Source organism: Anguilla rostrata, chromosome 8, assembly GCF_018555375.3.
Source record: "Anguilla rostrata isolate EN2019 chromosome 8, ASM1855537v3, whole genome shotgun sequence".
In the NCBI taxonomy this organism is placed as follows: domain Eukaryota; kingdom Metazoa; phylum Chordata; class Actinopteri; order Anguilliformes; family Anguillidae; genus Anguilla; species Anguilla rostrata.
Genome location: NC_057940.1, coordinates 3,788,120 through 3,808,059, shown reverse-complemented (window position 1 = coordinate 3,808,059; position 19,940 = coordinate 3,788,120). Strand labels below are relative to the sequence as shown.

At 45.3% G+C, this 19,940-nt stretch overlaps 1 protein-coding gene and 1 long non-coding RNA gene across 5 annotated transcripts in view; both read right to left on the bottom strand.

Annotated features, from left to right (window-relative positions):
• LOC135260565 (congerin-2-like) overlaps nt 1-7,303 on the bottom strand; it is a 29,847-nt gene extending 22,544 nt beyond the window's left edge. The window contains exons 1-2 of one of the 4 annotated variants that reach the window (XM_064345891.1): nt 6,916-7,303; nt 5,737-5,900 (exon numbers count right to left, since the gene is read on the bottom strand). In XM_064345891.1, coding sequence (XP_064201961.1) covers nt 5,737-5,900; nt 6,916-6,925 — 174 coding nt within the window. In that variant the 5' untranslated portion in view covers nt 6,926-7,303. Of the gene's footprint in view, nt 1-5,736 lie in introns of all 4 variants that reach the window. The other 3 variants (XM_064345892.1, XR_010331664.1, XM_064345890.1) reach the window with 3 other exon arrangements.
• Nucleotides 7,304-8,555: 1,252 nt separating this feature from the next.
• Nucleotides 8,556-10,041, bottom strand: LOC135260331 (uncharacterized). The gene is made up of 2 exons (XR_010331528.1): nt 9,874-10,041; nt 8,556-9,079 (listed from the first exon to the last, which is right to left on the bottom strand). It is a non-coding gene; the product is annotated as an uncharacterized LOC135260331 (long non-coding RNA).
• Nucleotides 10,042-19,940: the final 9,899 nt, after the last annotated feature.

Here is a 19,940-nt window from a genome sequence, read left to right as displayed (position 1 = left end):
TGTTATGTACACTGCACTGCCTCTATGACTTATGCTATGTACACTAAACTACCTCTATGAGTTATGCTATGTAGACTAGACTGCCTCTATGAGTAAATGCTATGTACACTAAACTGCCTCTATGAGCTATACTATGTACACTAAACTGCCTCTATGAGCTATGCTATGTACACTAAACTGCCTCTTGAGCTATGCTATGTACAACTGCCTCTGTGATATGCTGTCATGCCTCAAGCACACCTTGCATACTGTCCTACATGTGCTAATTAGAGTTGATTAATTTATGTTCTTCACGTTTTTGTTTTGTATCTATTATCTTATTGTATTCTTATTTATTGTTGTTGTTTATACACCTTGTGGGTGGGGGGCAATGGTTCAAAAAATGGGAACAGATTAGTATTTTGTAGTTGAATTCATTCACTTTCGACCCTTAGGACAAGGGGAGTATACAGAATGTTAAGACTACACAAGGGTTAATATGTCCCAGACATTATAAAATGGGGGGCCTGTGTATTAAACCTGCTGTCATTTCTACATGGGGTATAAAAAATGTCCTTCAATAAAAGCTGGGAATGTGCAGTTTAACCATGTGAATTGCTAGATTACAAATCTAAAATTGTGTAGTACAGAGCCAAATCAAGAAAAAATAGGTATTTGTCCAAAGTATGCATAGAAGTGATTTTTGGAGAGTGGCTTTCCCTCTTGCTATTGTATTACAACGAAACAACCTGTGGAAGGGTTTACATGCTCATTTTTGTAGCCATTTCCTTATAATTTTTCTGAGGAATTTATCAGACAATTATCGGACATCCTGCAGTTTGTGTGTGAAAGGGTTCACGGGAATTTTGCGCTGATGTTCCTACAGGGCCGGCCCTAGGATTTTGGTAACCCTAAACAACGAGGGGGGGGGGCTCTCTTGGTAAAATCCTTCATACGTTGCATTGTTATACACTGTTCTGTTGCCGTTCCATTTAAAATTTATACCACTAATTCTGCGATAGGGGATGAATAATGTAATTACGAAAATAACGTTATTTACCTTAGGTAAACATTGGATCGTGTGGCCCCCCCTAGCGGTCGTAGCCCTAAACATGCCACGGGCCGGCCCTGTGTTCCCATGTAGTGTCTGTGCATGTTGTGACAAAGTATTTTAAACAATCTGAAAAGTTAGTCATCTGCAGGTCCATGCATGTTATTTCATGCTGACTTATCCTTGTAAACCTGCATGCATACAAAGCCTCATAGTCTGCATAGAACACAAAATGGCCATCAGATCTGGTGATTTTAATAGACCCATTAAAGTAAAAAATCACAAATATGTGATTAGAATGTTCATAACTGTACCAAATGTTCTTTAATGTACCATTTTCACTAGGTTTTTAGCATAACATTGAAATGTGTATTAGCGCTTGTGTAACATATTTTGTAACATATTGTATTTATATTAATATATAATATATCATTCTTCAATCTTGCTGCAATGTAGAACATTACTTTTGGCAAAGCAATTAAATGTTTTACCAATAATTTATCTTAAAATGTGTAAAAAATGTAACATTTTAAAATTTTGCTGCATTTAAAATTATTTATTTATTGTTTTAACATTTGGCAATGCCAATGCTAAATTGAGCAGGATTACAGAATGTCCAAAGAGGTCCTGGGTTCAAATCTCTCCTGTGCCTTTCTGTGTGGAGTCTGCATGTTCTCCCCGTGTCCACGTGGGTGTCCTCCAGGTACTCCGGTTTCCTCCTAAGCTAATTGGAGAATCTAAGCTAAGGTAAGCTAACTGGAGAATCTAAATTGCACATACAGTCAGGTCCATAAATATTTGGACATTGACAAAGTTTTTGTTATTTTAGCTGTCTACCACAGCATATTGGAGTTGAAATTAAATGACGCTCAAAGTGCAGACCTTCAGCTTTCATTTGAAGGTATTTACATCCCAATCGGATGAACGGTGTAGGAATTACAGCACTTTTTATATGTGGTCACCCCCTTTTTAAGGGACCAAAGGTAAATGGACTGCATTTATATAGCGCTTTTATCCAAAGCGCTTTACAATTGATGCCTCTCATTCGCCAGAGCAGTTAGGGGTTAGGTGTCTTGCTCAAGGACACTTCGACATGCCCAGGGCGGGGTTTGAACCGGCAACCCTCCGACTGCCAGACAATCGGTCTTACCTCCTGAGCTATATCGCCCCATTAGGTAAGGTAATTGGACAATTGGCTGCTCAGCTGTTCCATGGCCAGGTGTGTGTTATTCCCTCATTATTTCATTTACTAGTAAGCAGATAAAAGGTCTAGAATTGATTTCATGTGTGGCATTTGCATTTGGAATCTGTTGCTGTTAACTCTCAATTTGAAGTCCAAAGAACTGTCACTGTCGGTGAAGCAAGCCATCATTAGGCTGAACAAAAAAAAAATGCATCAGAGAAATAGCAAAAATATTAGGTGTGGCCAAGTCAACAATCAAGAGAAGACTTCACCAGACTAAATACAGAGGGTTTACTACAAGAATTAAACCATTGGTAAGCCTAAAAAAAACAGGAAGACCAGATTAGAGTTTGCCAAAAAACATCTAAAAAAGCCTGTACAGTTCTGGAACAACATCCTATAGACCGATGAGACACAGGTCAACTTGTACCAGAATGATGTGAAGAGAAGAGTATGGAGAAGGGAAGATACTGCCCATTACCCAAAGCATACCACCTCATCTGTGAAGCATGGTGGAGGTAGTGTTATAGCGTGGGCATGTATGGCTGCCACTGGAACTGGTTTCCTTGTATTTATTGATGATGTGACTGCTGACAAAAGCAGCAGAATGAATTATGAAGTGTATAGGGCTATATTATGTGCTCAGATTCAGCCAAATGCTTCAAAACTCATTGGACGGTGCTTCACAGTGCAGATGGACAATGACCCGAAGCATACTGCGAAAGCAACCCATGACTTTAAATCGCAGTCGCTCAAATATGTAATCGTTATAATTGAGAGCTGTAACGTTACGATTCATCAGCATGGAAACAACAGTTGTATAAGTCATCAGTGTAGAATTATAACGTTATGCTGTGTCAATGTATTTAATATGCTGTATCAATATTTGTTTGTGCTTGTGAAAGCATTTCTCTTATCAAAACATACGCACGCACACACACACACACACACACACACACACACACACAGTTGTACAGTGTTCAGCAGAGGCAGCTGCGCTGTAGCTCTCTGAGAGAGATAGGGTCCCACCTTGCTTTGACAGGCCACATTATGGGAAGACACCAGTACCCCCCATGGGCTAATTACAACTGCTGACTGACATAAGACAAAAGGGTTCGCCTTCACACTCACCACTGCCTCTACCTGCTATGCTATGTACACTAAACTGCCTCTATGAGCTATATTCTATGTACACTGTACTGCCTCTATGAGCTATTCTATGTACACTAAACTGCCTCTATGAGCTATGCTATGTACACTAAACTACCTCTATGAGCTATATTCTATGTACACTGCACTGCCTCTATGAGCTATGCTATGTACACTAAACTGCCTCTGTGATCTATGCTATGTACACTGCATCTGCAAAGTCCATGCTCACACACTTGCATACTGCCTATGCAGTTCAATCTCATGTTGACATTGCTTATTGATTCTATTATTGGTTACACAATCATAACAATTGTATTTGTAGTACAGAGCCAAATCAAGAATAGGTATTTGTCCAGAGTATGCACAGAAGTGATTTTTGGAGAGTGGCTTTCCCTCTTGCTATTGTATTACAACGAAACAACCTGTGGAAGGGTTTACATGCTCATTTTTGTAGCCATTTCCTAATTATTTTTCGGAGGAATTTATCAGACAATTATCGGACATCCTGCAGTTTGTGTGTGAAAGGGTTCACGGGAATTTTGCGCTGATCTTCCTACAGGGCCGGCCCTAGGATTTTGGTAACCCTAAACAACGAGGGGGGGGGGGCTCTCTTGGTAAAATCCTTCATACATTGCATTGTTATACACTGTTCTGTTGCCGTTCCAATTTATACAGTTAATTCTGCGATAGGGGATGAATAATGTAATTACGAAAATAACGTTATTTACCTTAGGTAAACATTGGATCGTGTGGCCCCCCCTAGCGGTCGTGGCCCTAAACATGCCACGGGCCGGCCCTGTGTTCCCATGTAGTGTCTGTGCATGTTGTGACAAAGTATTTTAAACAATCTGAAAAGTTAGTCATCTGCAGGTCCATGCATGTTATTTCATGCTGACTTATCCTTGTAAACCTGCATGCATACAAAGCCTCATAGTCTGCATAGAACACAAAATGGCCATCAGATCTGGTGATTTTAATAGACCCATTAAAGTAAAAAATCACAAATATGTGATTAGAATGTTCATAACTGTACCAAATGTTCTTTAATGTACCATTTTCACTAGGTTTTTAGCATAACATTGAAATGTGTATTAGCGCTTGTGTAACATATTTTGTAACATATTGTATTTATATTAATATATAATATATCATTCTTCAATCTTGCTGAAATGTAGAACATTACTTTTGGCAAAGCAATTAAATGTTTTACCAATAATTTATCTTAAAATGTGTAAAAAATGTAACGTTTTAAAATTGTGCTGCATTTAAAATTATTTATTTATTGTTTTAACATTTGGCAATGCCAATGCTAAATTGAGCAGGATTACAGAATGTCAACTTCAACCTCAGTTCTTCCGACGACTTTCTCTTTGCCTCTCCCCTGCCTTCGCCTGACTCCTTGGCACTCATTTTGCTAGTTTTTTTACATGAATGAAAAAAATAACATCGCTGGTAATTTGTAGGTAGCAAGCTAGCTTACGTTTCACATCAGAAAGAACGAGCAGGAGAACGGCAGCCGTGCAGCTGCTCGATCCCGTGGGTGCACGCACATCATGCGTCAAGCATAATGATTGGCCGGAAAGATGCAACCTGCGTTTTTAAATGACTTCGCCCCTAAATACAGATCTCGGATCAGATTTGTGACAGTGCAAACCGGATCCTGAATCAGCAGCCAGGGGATTTAGTAAATTCATACACTTTTTTTGTGAAATGGCGAGAGTATCGTACATTTGGGCACTTTTTGGCATTTTATGATCGTACAGAGGGTAAAATTATGGTACAAATACGATAATTATCGTACACCTGGCGACGCTGTAGCTAGCTAATAACGGCTACCTACAGGGTTGGGAAAAGCGAAGGAGCCGTCTATACTTGCGCAGTCGCGTTGTAAACAAAACAACGCAAGGACTACTGTTAGAAATACAGTATGTGCCCTGTCACTTTACGTTGTGGGATTTGTTGTGTTTTTTTATTTGATAGTCGCCATCTCAAGTTACCAAATTGGCTAAATTAGCGCCGACGTTTCCCTGCTGTTCCTGGCTACGGTCTGAAACACTGCCAAAGAGGTGGTGACATTAAACGACACTAGCAGACACCCCAGGTCCAGTATATTATTTAATATGGGTTATTTAGATAATTTATTAGGGTAATGGTTGAAAAAAAAAATTCCCCTCATGAAAATAGCTTTTGTCACGTGATTTACCATCACGGTATTACATTACGTTTATGATAGTACTATTTCACATTTGAATTTTACCGTCTACCGTCATACCGGTATACCGTCACATCCCTAACATGGAACCTCCTGGACTCCGAACTTGCATTTTTCCAAGTTGAGCTTTAAATGTACAGCTCTGGCTCTATCCAGTACCTGCTTCAACCGCTTGTCATGCTCCTCCCTATTGCGGCCCCACACCAGGATATCATCAACCAGGATTTCGCATGGCTGCCCAGCAAACAGCTGCTCCGTTGTCCTCTGGAACACTTCGCTGCCAGCTGAAATGCCGTACGGCATATGGAGGAACCTGTACCGTCCTATTGCAGACATGAAAGTGGTTACTTTGGAAGAGTTTTCTTCAAGTGGAATCTGCCAGAATCCACACTTGGCATTGAGTGGATGCTTTAGTGTCCGGCGTATCTGCAATGACCTGCTGTATAGTTTCCATGGGGTGGTGTGCCTGCAACAATGCCTTATTCAAATGGACAGGGTCTATGCACAATCAAACTTTGCCATCCTTTTTACTTGCAGCTACCATTGCAGAAACGCATTCAGTGGCTTCAGTCTCAGTCTGATTTATCCTGCCGCAGTTGTTGCAATGCTTGTTAAATTTAACGCATTTGGATCTCTCAGGAGGATGTGAACCATCACAATTTGAACAGCGCAGGGCTTGAATGGCGCACACCTCTGTCTCTCTCCTCACTTCTTTCGTTCCCCTCTCAGATTGCTCGTTCAGCATGCAGAGGTTGATAGCGGACTCTAAAGTCAAATTTTTCTCACGAAGTAATTGTTTGCGCACTGTATCACTCTGTATGCCACATACAATGCGGTCTCGTATGAGCTCGTCAGTCAGTCAGCGCCAAACTCACACTTCTGAGACAGTCTTTAAAGACGTTGAGACAGAGAATTGCATTGATTCGTCAGGCTTTTGGACGGTCTTTTAACCTGGTTTTAGCCTGGTTCTTACCCTCCCTGATTTACTTTTTATACTTTTATTTTTATTTGTACTACTTCTGTTTTTATACTATTTTTATGTTTTTATTTATTTTAAACTATTTGCTCTGTTATTTATCTGACCTCATTTGTCTGCCGTGTTTCTTGTTGCCCCACTTTCTTTACTGCTGCCGTTTACCCTAATTTTAATCTTGATTTTAGTTTTGTGCTTAGATCTTAAATGTTTTTTTATATCCTTCAGTCACCCTGTTTTTTTTCTGTCTTTTTATGTACAGCACATTGAGTTGCACCCACCGTCGGAAATGTGCTTTATAAATAAAGCTTGATTGACTGATAGATAGTATTAAACGTCTGTCTGTCCATAATGACATTCTTTACCGGGAGTCATATTTGTTGAAACTTCTGTAACAGTACCTCTGGGTCTTCCTGGTTCTCATCCGCCCCAAAAAAAGCCTCTGACTTTTTAACCGCATCAAGTCCAGCCAGATTTAGCAGAGTGTACGCTTGGATTTTCTTTGTTTTGTCCGCTAAACCTGCGTTGCAGTATATCCGCCATTCCTTTTCGAACTTCTTCCAACTTCGCGACATTCTCATCAAACACCATAGGATCATTCCGTCTCAGTCCTTGAGCCATTTCCACCGTCTGACACCATGCAGAGAGCTGGTTTGTAATAAATAGTCCAACAATGATATGCAGATAAAACCAGTGAGTTTACTGTGCACTTTCAGACCAAACGGTACATCATCTGAATACAGTCCCCCGTGCTCCCAAAACCCCCATTATATATAGTTCCGTGGCCATAGCCACACCCATCATATACAAACACCCTTGAGGGCAAACAACTGGTGGGTGATATCCATTAAAATATCACAGTGACGTAATAAAACTAGTCCTGTGTGTATAATAGACGCGTATACAGTATATCAGACAAGCAGCAGTGTTCTGGAGGAGCTGCAGAGGTCTGATGGAGGAGGCTGGTAGGCCAGGAAGGAGGGAGTGGCAGCAGTCCAGATGGGAGATGATCAGCACCTGGACTAAGAGCTGGGTTGAGTAGGTGGGGAGGAAGTGGTGGATTTTCTGAATTTTGTACAGAAAGAATCTGTTTTTCTTCAAGTGTGACAAAAAAAAGGAGAACCAAGGTGGTGAATCCAGAGGCAATAAGCACTGAGGGACGGTGAGTCAATGCTGACATCTAGTGGCACTTTCAGTGAAATGCAGCAGGGGAAAGAGTAATGGTGTGACATCAGCAGCCACAGAACCATGGGCCAATCACTGCAGAGCCCCTCTATGCCCTCTGCCCCTCCCTGTTTTCTCACTGACCCGAATGTCTACATGTGTGGTATCTAATTTTTTGAACACATTTTTTAAATGTAGAAATTACAAACATAATTCATAGAAATATTTATTTATAAATTAATATATTTTTCAGAGATAAACCCAGAATGACTTTGTTTGGGTGGCTCAGATACAGAAAGCACTCACTCCAGGGGCAAGATGCCCCACTGTGAGTCTGATGAGAGAACAGGATTAATTTAATTATTTCACACAACCACCTGCTTTCTTAAGCTGTTATTAAGGCACAAGATGATGGTGGACATCAACGTTTTTTCTTAAGTAAAAAGCGGAAACATGAATAAGACACTATGGTTTACCCAGCCAATACCTAATCCTCCTGTGGTGGGAGGTATGGAAACTTGTTTCCTGGATAAAAAAGCATTTGAACTGAGGCTTCCTGTCATAGTATTTATTTCCTTTGGTTCCTTATGTGAAACGATTTGAAAATGTCTTTACACAGAATGATGAAACATAAATAATACAATGTTTATAAACAATATTTGGCATGTTTGTTCTTTCTGTTATCACATCATTCTTGATTAAATCAACTTTGTTGTAAAAAAAATACCACTTTTAATTTGAAATGCTGCAACAACTTTTTACAAAGGAACAAAGTTTTCTCCAGATTTCCTTACTGAAGGCAGGTCAGGACTGTGAAATGAACATGAGAAGGACAAGATGCTTTTGTGATTGCTTCAGTTTATTAAGCAGCAGAACAAAAAAAGATGAAAGGTTTACAGATATTTGAACACCATCCACCAAATGCCAATCATGTCTGCTGTGATATAAGTGGAAGTCTTTCGGTCACTGAAAGATCTTCAGCTTTTGCACAGCGTGGTACAGCATGGTAACACTGGCTGTGTCTTTCAGGCTAATCCACTGAAATTTGACCAGCATTTGAGAGCATGCATTTCCCTGCATCACTGAAAACAACAGAGTGATCAGTGTCAACATAGGCACTGTCTGTCATCTGCACAGAGTCCTCGTAATACACAATGACATACATTGGCTGATTTGAGGAACAGCTGACGTAACTTTTGGGAGGGATCTGCACAAATTTGGCAGGAGCGTTTTCTTTGAACATCAAGCCCCTGGAGGCGTGTTTCATAGTCAAGGCAGCGCCTCCGATCGGGTCTTTGCTGTAGTAGACGCGCAGGGGCCTTGCAGTCTCATTGGACACATGCATGGTGTTCCCCATCTCTGCTGCTGAGAGAGAGAGAGAGAGAGAGGGAGAGAGAGAGACTTAACTACAAACACATATACACATACACCAACATGCAATACATACATGCACATATACACACAAATACATACACATATATACACATGAACAAATACAGAAAGGGAATGAATGTCTGTGTGTGTGCATGTGTGTGTGTGTTTGTGAGTGCATGTGTTGCTTGTGTGTGAGAGAGAGACAGTGAGACATATTTCAATTACAGTACAGTACATTTCCCACCGCTGGCTCTGCCCCTATCTGGCTATCCTAACTGGTGCTGAAATGTCTTCACTGAGCTCACCTGAAGAGATGGGACTGTTTTACCTGTAGTTAGGCTCAGTTGTGAGCAATAAATATATATTTTTAAAATTTCTTTCCTCTTTGCTTTTCTAATTTGCTCATCCCTGGTTTCAAAATAAAAGCCCAGTTTATTCCCCTTGGTAATTCCTGCATGGTGCCACTCTCATTGTACCTGTCTAGGTCTCCTCAGCTGACTGTCCTCTTTCAGGGTTTCAACATGCAAACATATATTATGCAGAAAAATAAAACACCCTAAATATTTAAAAATAATATTTTCATACTTGTTAAATATATAGTTCATAAGTTACTTCAAATATTACAACTTTGAAACTTGCCATGTTGTTTCACATGCACAATTGTCGAATACAAACTTCAACTATGCAAAATTCATGACAATAAAAGTTATATTTTTCACTTCCATTCTTTGCCATTTCATTAAAAGGACACGCTGTAAGACAGGCTTCTCTGCACTTGATCTCACCTGCTAAAGTAGGTGGCTGGTTGTGGTCACAGGTGGAGGTCTCAGGCTGGTGTAGAGCTGAAGATCAGAGGTGTTCTGAATGCCCCTCTCTCTGTGCACCTGGCCTTATATTCTCTCTGGAGATAAAGGTGTGGCCAGTAATCGCTTATCTGTTTGAGAAAGTCACAATTTCCCGGCAGACAGCTTTCTTCACTTCACAAGAATACATTTTTAATTCAGCACAGTTATGGCCTCACTGGAAACCAAATGCATGAGAAATTAAATATCTGTGCATTGTAACATGTTTGGAATGCATGCCGTGGTCTTGCATATGTATGACACAGACCGAGGGTATACCGTTAGCACAGATAATGATGACTCCGGAATTAAACTCCAAAATCTGCGTTGGGATTTGGTCCAATATGTAACGTTACACCAGTAGTATAGATAACTAGTTGTACTGTACTGATAACTAGTTTTTAACTAGGCTACCGACATACAAACAATTAGTATGTCTGTTGTGTAAAACAGGCCATTAAAAATACTTCCATTCAAAAATATGACATTCTCTTTCCTTGTATTTCTATTCATGGTAAAGGGAAAATGATTGAATTCATGCCTATGTGTTTCTTTCAGAGTATAGGCTATATGTGTTTGCATGCATTTACTGTATGTGAAGGGAAATTTTGAGACTCCCCATGATTGTGATGGTGTCACATGTTAAAGTTAGGGTATTCCCATCAATGCTGATCAAACTGTTTCCTCCAAACTCTCGATGCTTCATGATAAAACTACATCACATGTATGACTATACACTCATATAATCAATATGTAATCCAATAAACCTATATCAGTAGTTGCAGCTAAGCTTATGGAAACGCAAGAAACCACAATATCAACTGTAGAAAAAAAGCAAGAGAACGCAGAAGGCTTAAAAAAACCACACTTACTCACACAGCAGAGAACAATAATCCAAAACTAATAAAACTCTATTGCCAAATAAAAGTACTAGAAGACTAATATTTTACAGTGACCCCTATGTAACCTGAATACAATGGAAAATTACAGGAGGCTGTAACTTGTATGCTTAAATTGAAAATTCCAAGAGGCTGTGACTTGTATGCATAATGGAAAATTACAGAATAAAGACTAATATTTTTTTAAGGGAAAGTTTGGGTAACTGTGACGGTACGGGTGCTGGGACCCAGGCGCAGAGTGGAAAAAAAACACGAAACTCAAAAGGGAGAAAATTAACAAAGACTTTACTTACAGAAAGGCAAACAAACAGGGAACAGAAAAGGACACGAAGGGCAAAAACACAAACTCAAAAAATCTAAATAAGGCAAACAAACAGGGAACAGAAAGGACACGAAGGGCAAAAACACAAACTCAAAATCTAAATAAGGCAAACAACAGGGAACAGAAAGGACACGAAGGGCAAAACACAAACTCAAAAATATCTAAATAAAACAGAAAACAAGAGGAACTCACAACATGGCAGGGCAGAACACAGCAGGTAGAGCACAAGGCAGGTCAAACAAAACAGGCAGGTATAATACGGTCATGGAAACAAGCAAGAACAGTAAAAACGCAGGCAGGTATAATGGAGTCTGAGGAAACGCAAATCGGGAACAAACACAAGCAGGCAGGAACATGAAGTCAGGTAACAAACACAAGGAACCAGCACCGAGTCAGGGAACAGAGAACTTAAATAGACAGGGTAACAAGACACAGGTGAACTCAAAAACAATCAAACAGAAGGAGGGGATAAGACACAGGTGGGAACAATGATGGGATAACGAGACAATGAAACAATCATACAATTAACAGGAGGGGAGCAGGACACAAAACAGAAGTGCCGCCAACTGGCGGCCCAACAGGGGAAACACAGACAGGAAAACAGGACCATGACAGAACCCCCCCCCCCAAGGGACGGCTCCTGACGTCCCAGGAGGCCGACCCGGGGAGGGAGTCAACAGAGGGTGGGGGCTAGAGACAGGACTCAGACAGGAACAGGGACTGGACACAGAACTGGGGCAGGAACAGGACTCGACTGGACAGGACAAGACTCAGGGCTGGACTGGACAGGACAGGAACAAGACAAGAACAAGACTCGGGGCTGGACTGGGCAGGACAGGAACAAAACAAGAACAAGACTCTGGGCTGGAGGGGAACTTGGGGCTGGAAACAGGACTCAGGGCAGAAACAGGACTGGACAGGAACAGGACTGGACACAGGACTCAGGGCAGAAACAGGACGGGACAGGAACAGGACGGGACAGGAACAGGACGGGACAGGAACAGGACGGGACAGGAACAGGACGGGACTCAGGACTGGAACGGGACGCAGGACTCGGGAAACTCAGGGCCCGCACATCGGGCGACACGGGGAAATTCAGGGCCCGCACATCGGGCGACACGGGGAAATTCAGGGCCCGCACATCGGGCGACACGGGGGAGACTCAGGGCCCGCACATCGGGCGACACGGGGGAGACTCAGGGCCCGCACATCGGGCGACACGGGGGAGACTCAGGGCCCGCACATCGGGCGACACGGGGGAGACTCAGGGCCCGCACATCGGGCGACACGGGGGAGATTCAGGGCCCGCACTCCGGGCGACACGGGGAAATTCAGGGCCCGCACATCGGGCGACACGGGGGAAACTCAGGGCCCGCACATCGGGCGACACGGGGGAAACTCAGGGCCCGCACATCGGGCGACACGGGGAAACTCAGGGCCCGCACATCGGCGACACGGGGAAACTCAGGGCCCGCACATCGGGCGACACGGGGAGAACTCAGGGCCCGCACATCGGGCGACACGGGGAGACTCAGGGCCCGCCATCGGGCGCACCGGGGAGACTCAGGGCCCGCACATCGGGCGACACGGGGAGACTCAGGGCCCGCACATCGGGCGACACGGGAAATTCAGGGCCCGCACTCCGGCGACACGGGGAAATTCAGGGCCCGCACTCCGGGCGACAGGGGAAATTCAGGGCCCGCACTCGGGCGACACGGGGACTCAGGAAACCAGGGGGACTCAGGAAACCAGGGGGACTTGGACAGGGGCAAGGCAAGACATACAGGACAGGACTGAGACGGGGCACAACAACACTGGACTGGGTTGGACAAGACTGAGGGGAAACAGACTGCCAGATACTGGCACAATCGGGAGACCTACAAGGACAGACACAGGGACAAGCAGGCGGGGAGGCACACGGCGACACCGATGGACACACAAAGGGACAGGCAGACAGGGAAGGCGGGGGGAGCCCAACAACTGACATAGGGACTGACACACAGGCAAACAAGACAAAACACACGCGGACTGGCACACTGACAGACAGGCAGACAGGCGGGCAAACACGTTGGCCGATGGGCTACGGCTTGGGGGGCAGACAAACAGGCCAACAAACTGGCTGACACACATACGGGTAGACCAACAGACAAACAGGCGGGCAGACAATTAGACAGGGGGCCGGGGAACACACGGAACACGGTTGGGAGGACGAACACCAAAGGGAGAATGGACACCAGGGGAGCGACGACCGGGGAGGGCGACCACTGGGAGACGGACTCGGGAAGAGACGATCACTGGGGGAAGGACCGACACCGGGGAGGGCGACCACTGGGGGAAGCGACGACACTGGGGGAGAGACGATCACTGGGGAAGGGCGAACACTAGGGAGCGAGAACCTAGGGAACCACGAAAGCCAGGGGAAGCACGAACGCCAGGGAAGCACGACGCCAGGGGCAAGGTGTGGACACTAGGGGGAGCGAGAACACTAGGGAAAAACGGACACTGGGGGCGTGAGAACACTAGGGGAAGCACAAACGCCAGGGGAGCACGAACGCCAGGGGAAGCACGAACGCCAGGGGAAGCACGAACGCCAGGGGCAAGGTGTGGACACTAGGGGAGCGAGAACACTAGGGAAAGAACGGACACTGGGGGCGCGAGAACACTAGGGGGAGCACGAACGCCAGGGGAGCACGAACGCCAGGGGCAAGGTGTGGACACTAGGGAGAGCAAGAACACTAGGGGAAGAACGGACACTGGGGGCGCGAGAACACTAGGGGAGCACGAACGCTAGGGGAGACACGAACGCCAGGGGAGCACGAACGCCAGGGAGCACGAGCCAGGGGAGCACGAACGCCAGGGGAGCACGAACGCCAGGGGGAGCACGAACGCTAGGGGGCAAGGCAGGCGGCTTAGCCTGCGGGGCGGCCAGAGCAGTCTGCGGCGGCCCCTGCGGGACAACAGATGGGACCGTTGTCCTCTCCGGGGCTCTGGACGGCTCTGGAGGCCTCTCCGGAGCTCTGGACGGCTCCGGAGGCCCCCCCGGGACTCGAGGCGGCTGCGGAGGCTCCCCTGGGGCTTGAGGCGGCTCCGGAGGCCCCTCCGGGGCTCGAGGCACAAGTACAGCCCGAAACTTGGGTGTAGCAGGCAGCCTCCGTGGAAGGGTCAGAGCAGGCGAGGCCTCCGGGGCTGGAGGCGGCTCTGGGGGCCTCTCCGGGGCTGGAGGCGGCTCTGGGGGCCTCTCCGGGGCTGGAGGCGGCTCTGGGGGCCTCTCCGGGGCTGAGGCGGCTCTGGGGGCCTCTCCGCGGGGCTCTGGGGGCTCTGGGGGCCTCTCCGGGGCTCGAGGCGGCTCTGGGCGGCGGCCTCTCTGGGGCTCGAGCGGCTCTGGGGGCTCTCCTCGAGCGGCCGGGGCTCTCGGGCTCGAGCGGCTCTGGGGGCCTCTCCGGGCTCGGCGCTCTGGGCCTCTCCGCTCAGGTGGCTCTGGGGGCCCCTCCGGGACTTGAGGCAGAGCAGGCCGTGATGGCCGCTCCGGGACTTGGGGCAGAGCAGGCCGTGAAGGTCCCTCCGGCACTTGGGGCAGAGCAGGCCGTGAAGGTCCCTCCGGCACTCGGGGCAGAGCAGGCCGTGAAGGTCCCTCCGGCACTCGGGGCAGAGCAGGCCGTGAAGGTCCCTCTGGGACTTGGGGTGGAGCAGGCCGAGGGCCCTGCCATCTGGGCTGGGCAGGGGACAGGAACACAGACCACAGCTGTAGGGAACCCGGCTGGGCAGCCGGACGGGACCGGCGGGACCCCCGCAGGCCGGACCCTGGGAAGATCGCAAGCCGAGACCCCTCAAAAGGGTCAGGATCCGCCGGCTGATCAGCTGGAGGTCTGGCCGACCGGGAGGCAGCCCGACCACGGCGCCTCCGCGACCGCCCGCCCCGGGCACTGGGAGGTTCAAGCTCCCACCACCCCGATGGCATTTTAAACAAAAAAAAAAAAAAAAACCTCTGCTGGGTCCCAAACTGGCTGGTTCCTTCTGTGACGGTACGGGTGCTGGGACCCAGGCGCAGAGTGGAAAAAAAACACGAAACTCAAAAGGGAGAAAATTAACAAAGACTTTACTTACAGAAAGGCAAACAAACAGGGAACAGAAAAGGACACGAAGGGCAAAAACACAAACTCAAAAAATCTAAATAAGGCAAACAAACAGGGAACAGAAAGGACACGAAGGGCAAAAACACAAACTCAAAAAATATCTAAATAAAACAGAAAACAAGAGGAACTCACAAACATGGGCAGGGCAGAACACAGGCAGGTAGAGGACAAGGGCAGGTCAAACAGAGCACAAGGGCAGGTCAAACAAAACAGGCAGGTATAATACGGTCAGGAAACAAACACAAACAGGTAAAAAACGCAGGCAGGTATAATGGGTCTGAGGAAACGCAAATCGGGAACAAACACAAGCAGGCAGGAACATGTAAGTCAGGTAACAAACACAAGGAACCAGCACCCGAGTCAAGGGAACAGAGAACTTAAATAGACAGGGGTAACAAGACACAGGTGAACTCAAAAAACAATCAAACCAGAAGGAGGGGATAAGACACAGGTGGGAACAATGATGGGATAACGAGACAATGAAACAATCATACAATTAACAGGAGGGGAGCAGGACACAAAACAGAAGTGCCGCCAACTGGCGGCCCAACAGGGGAAACACAGACAGGAAAACAGGACCATGACAGGTAACATTCCACAATGACATCACCTAAGAACAGAAAATCATTTTGGTGCCAAGAAGGTCAGGTCGACCCAAGAGCAGGAAATCAAAATCATTGTGGTGCCAAGAAGGACAGATGGCTGGTATTTTAAGGAATGTGTTAAGGGGAGTTGTGGGGTACATTTGTGTATAAAATGAATGTAAAACTGACAATCGAGGTTCAATTCGGCGGAATTGATCCGGCTTTGTGCACCTGTGCAAATAAAGTCTAACTTTTCTGAAGAGCTTGCTGCTGTGGTGTCTTTTCCCTCGTGAAATTGTTTTATACAAATTAATGATTGGACTTTGAATTCTGTCGGTCCCTAGACATGACATATGTACATGCATGTCTGTCATAGCCTACATTTACACATGAATTACTATTATCACACCAAACACGGGATATGAAACAACTCTGTACACATTCAAATAGTTTTATCACCAAACACAGGTGGAGAAATTGTGATTGCAGTCTATGTTTGGGGGGGCATTGACTGCCAGTGTCCCCCCAAAGACACTGATACCAAACTGCAGGCTGGTACACTGTACACAGGTACAGAGGACTGGACAAAGTCTCTCATAGGATTGAATGTTCAAATAATCAACTACCAAGTCATGCCTCCTGTGTGTACATTTAATTTGAGTGTGTGAGTATGAGTGTGAAGCAAGGCGTTGCTGCAAAAGAGCATTAATTTATTTAACCCTTGTTTAGCTTCTATGATAATTATTAAATTTGACAGGTCTATGGGTCCCATCCAAGACCATGACATACTGATATACAGGCTATAGAAGTACCCAATCACGAAACTGTTCTGTCGAGGCATAAGACCGCGCTAGCAGTATGTGGTCCATATTTAACCTTACAGAAGAGTCAAACACCTATACTTTTAACATTTTTCGATATGTTGCAACATCACAGTGCAGTTACAGCACAAAAAAGTTGCTGCCTTATATTGCAATTCTGCACTGGCACCCCTGCTGGAAAATGGGTAGAAGGCAGCATATATGCGGTGGTGCTGTGTGTGATATTCTACAGGTGCGTGCCGATCAAATAGATCAAATTTTAAATGTATATTTTAATCACAATCGTGTTAAAGTTAAATATTTGTAAATAATATCTTTATTTTGATCTTGGTTCCTGATGTGTAGCTTTATTTTTAAAACCATATACGTGTGAAAATAGGTTTGAAAGTGCGCAATTGAAAAATTCCTATGAATACATCAGTCATTCAGTTGCTCAATAGCATCAGTCACATTTGCTCTACCAACCAAGATGATGCTCACACAGGACAGTACGGTGATGACTAACCATTTGATATTTGGACGGACCAATTTCAGAGTGCAGGGGAGTTGTGCGAACTTGTGAACTTCTTACGAAAAGTTTGTTTGCACAAGGGGCATGCACACGGTGAGACCTTCATACTCAAAACATTGCGTCTTTTTGTTTGTCTACTGTTCAAAATGTGTAGTTTTGAACAAAATATTTGCTTTCCTTTTGAGTATTCTGGCACCTTAAGGATGCAATACTCTTCAGGCCCCTCATCCCGCTACTGAAATAATTTTTTTTTTTAAATCAGTTTTATTTTAGTAAAATTTATTTAACCAGGAACTCCACATTCAGATTGAAACCTGAAAGGGGGAGCTGACAAATAACATGAAGTTGTGCAACAACACAGTTGACAAAAAATGTACAAAGACCAAATCAGAAATAGCGTTTGCTGAGGGCGGTGTTGATTTGTGAGGGTGGAGGGGAGCAAGGTGGGGGAGCATGAGTGGACTGATTTGGTGAGGTGTGGAAGGGTGGAGGCGTTTGCTAAGGGGGGGGTGGTGTGGGAGGTGAAGGGGGGGGGGAGCATGAGTGTACTGATTGGGAGTGTGGAGGTGGAGGCGTTTGCTGGGGCATGAGTGTGTTGGTGAGGTGTGGAAGGGTGGAGGGCGTTTGCTAAGGGGGGAGCATGAGTGACTGATTTGTGAGGTGTGAAGGGTGGAGGTTTGCTAGGGCATGATGGACTGTTGGTGAGGTGTGGAAGGGTGGAGGGCGTTTGCTAAGGGGTGGGGGGGGAGCATGAGTGGACTGATTTGGTGAGGTGTGGAAGGGTGGAGGGCGTTTGCTAAGGGGGGGGGGGGGGAGCATGAGTGGACTGATTTGGTGAGGTGTGGAAGGGTGGAGGTGTGAAAGCGGGGTCAGAGCGGGGTCAGACAAGGACTGTCTTGTCTGAAAGCCAGCAAATTTACGTGTTAAAGTTTCCTAATAATGATAATATTATTATCCAAAGATTCATGGTCTTAGCCTATTGTCAAATAGACCAAACATGAATATGTTAGGAGGTAATCCAGTGTACCTACTGTACTTTAAAACTCTAAAAAAACATGGAAGTTTACTTCTGCTTCTAACAATAGAGGTGATATTTGCTGACAGTTGTTAAATCCAGCCAGTCACTCTCCAATTTCAGGCAAAATATTTTCCATGCATCAAAACCAAATCGCACCACACTGGTTTTCTGCTTGAAACTGGGACTGTTTCTAAAAATGTAGATTTCAACTATCAGACCTCAACGGCCATTATCTATATAGACATAAACAATTCCAATCAGTGACTTCAATTTAATGTCAAAAACTGTCTTCAAACTTTAAATCAAAAGCAACATGATTTCTGACAGGCATCGATGGGTTCGGAGTTTTTCTCTCTGGAAGTAGTTATGCCATCCATACAATATCAGGCAACACTAATGGGCACAGGTTGTTTATGTACAAAACAGACACCATTAGGGAAAAAAGAGATAGGACTTCACAGATAGGATGGGCATGCCCCAGAGGGTATTTAAACCAGGCTAGAAGATCAGTGCGGGGAGGGTTGCTGTACCTAACTGGCCATTTTTGTATAAACATTCCAATCAGCTGCTTCATTATTACATAAACTGTCTTACTTTTTCAGCGAACGATGATTTGTTGCGCTTGTGGTTCGGAGTTTTTCTGGGAACAAATGGTGTAGCATGTATACGTGACCACAAGAGGGAAGTGGACCCCACTTTATTGAGAACACGTTATTACTTGTGAGCGCTGGCTTTGCTGAAGAGGATGTGGAAGAAATGGGCAATAACTGTGACCATAAAGTGATGGACAGGCTTAGACTCACACGAAGGTGCTTAAAAACCGCGCCATTTGTATTCTTAACCGGTTAAATGGGAAAATATTTTCGGTGATATGTAACATTAATTTAATCAATTTATAAAAGTATTCTCACTCCAGATTCACCTCACAGTTGCTCCCCATACTCTACTCATGTATGCATGCTCACACAGACGCGCGCGCGCGCGCGCACCGGCACGCACCTGTAGAATATCACACACAGCACCAACCCGGACAGTATCACTGCTGCCTCTCTAGCCATTTTCCAGCAGGGGGTGCCAGTGCCAGGAAATTCGCAATATAAGCGGCAGGCACAACTTTTTTGTGCTGTAACTGCACTGTGATGTTGCAACATATCGAAATAAAAATGTTAAAAGTATAGGCTGTTTGACTCCTTCTGTAAGTGGGTTTAAAATATGGACCGTCATCAGTTACTGCTAAGCTCGTGTCCTTACTGCCCTCCGACAGAACAGTTTCGTGATTGGGTACTTCTATAGCCTGTATATCAGTATGTCATGGTCTTGGATGGGACCCATAGACCTGTCTTAATAATATGTGTCAGAGTCATTACGTGTCCGTCCTTCTTTGGGAACAATGTGCGATTTGAATGCCAGTTTTTTTTACAGGTTGGTTTATAAATCAACTCGACAGACAGCAGCAAAAACACATTCCACCACTTTACACGATACATCTTCAAATGTGGACGATGGACCTCTCCGCAATTAAAGCCACGCATTTCTATGTGCATTTTGTTCGGAGGGGGCTTAGTACACCGTTATAGAACCTATTCTTCAGTAAAGCGAGCGCGAGCGCGACCGATCGCGCGCATGTACTGTAACTTTATTATCTGTCGCCTCTGGGATTTTTTTTCTCCCTGTGATGTGCATTGGCATAGCTACTTCTCTTTCTCTTTCTATCCCCCCCGA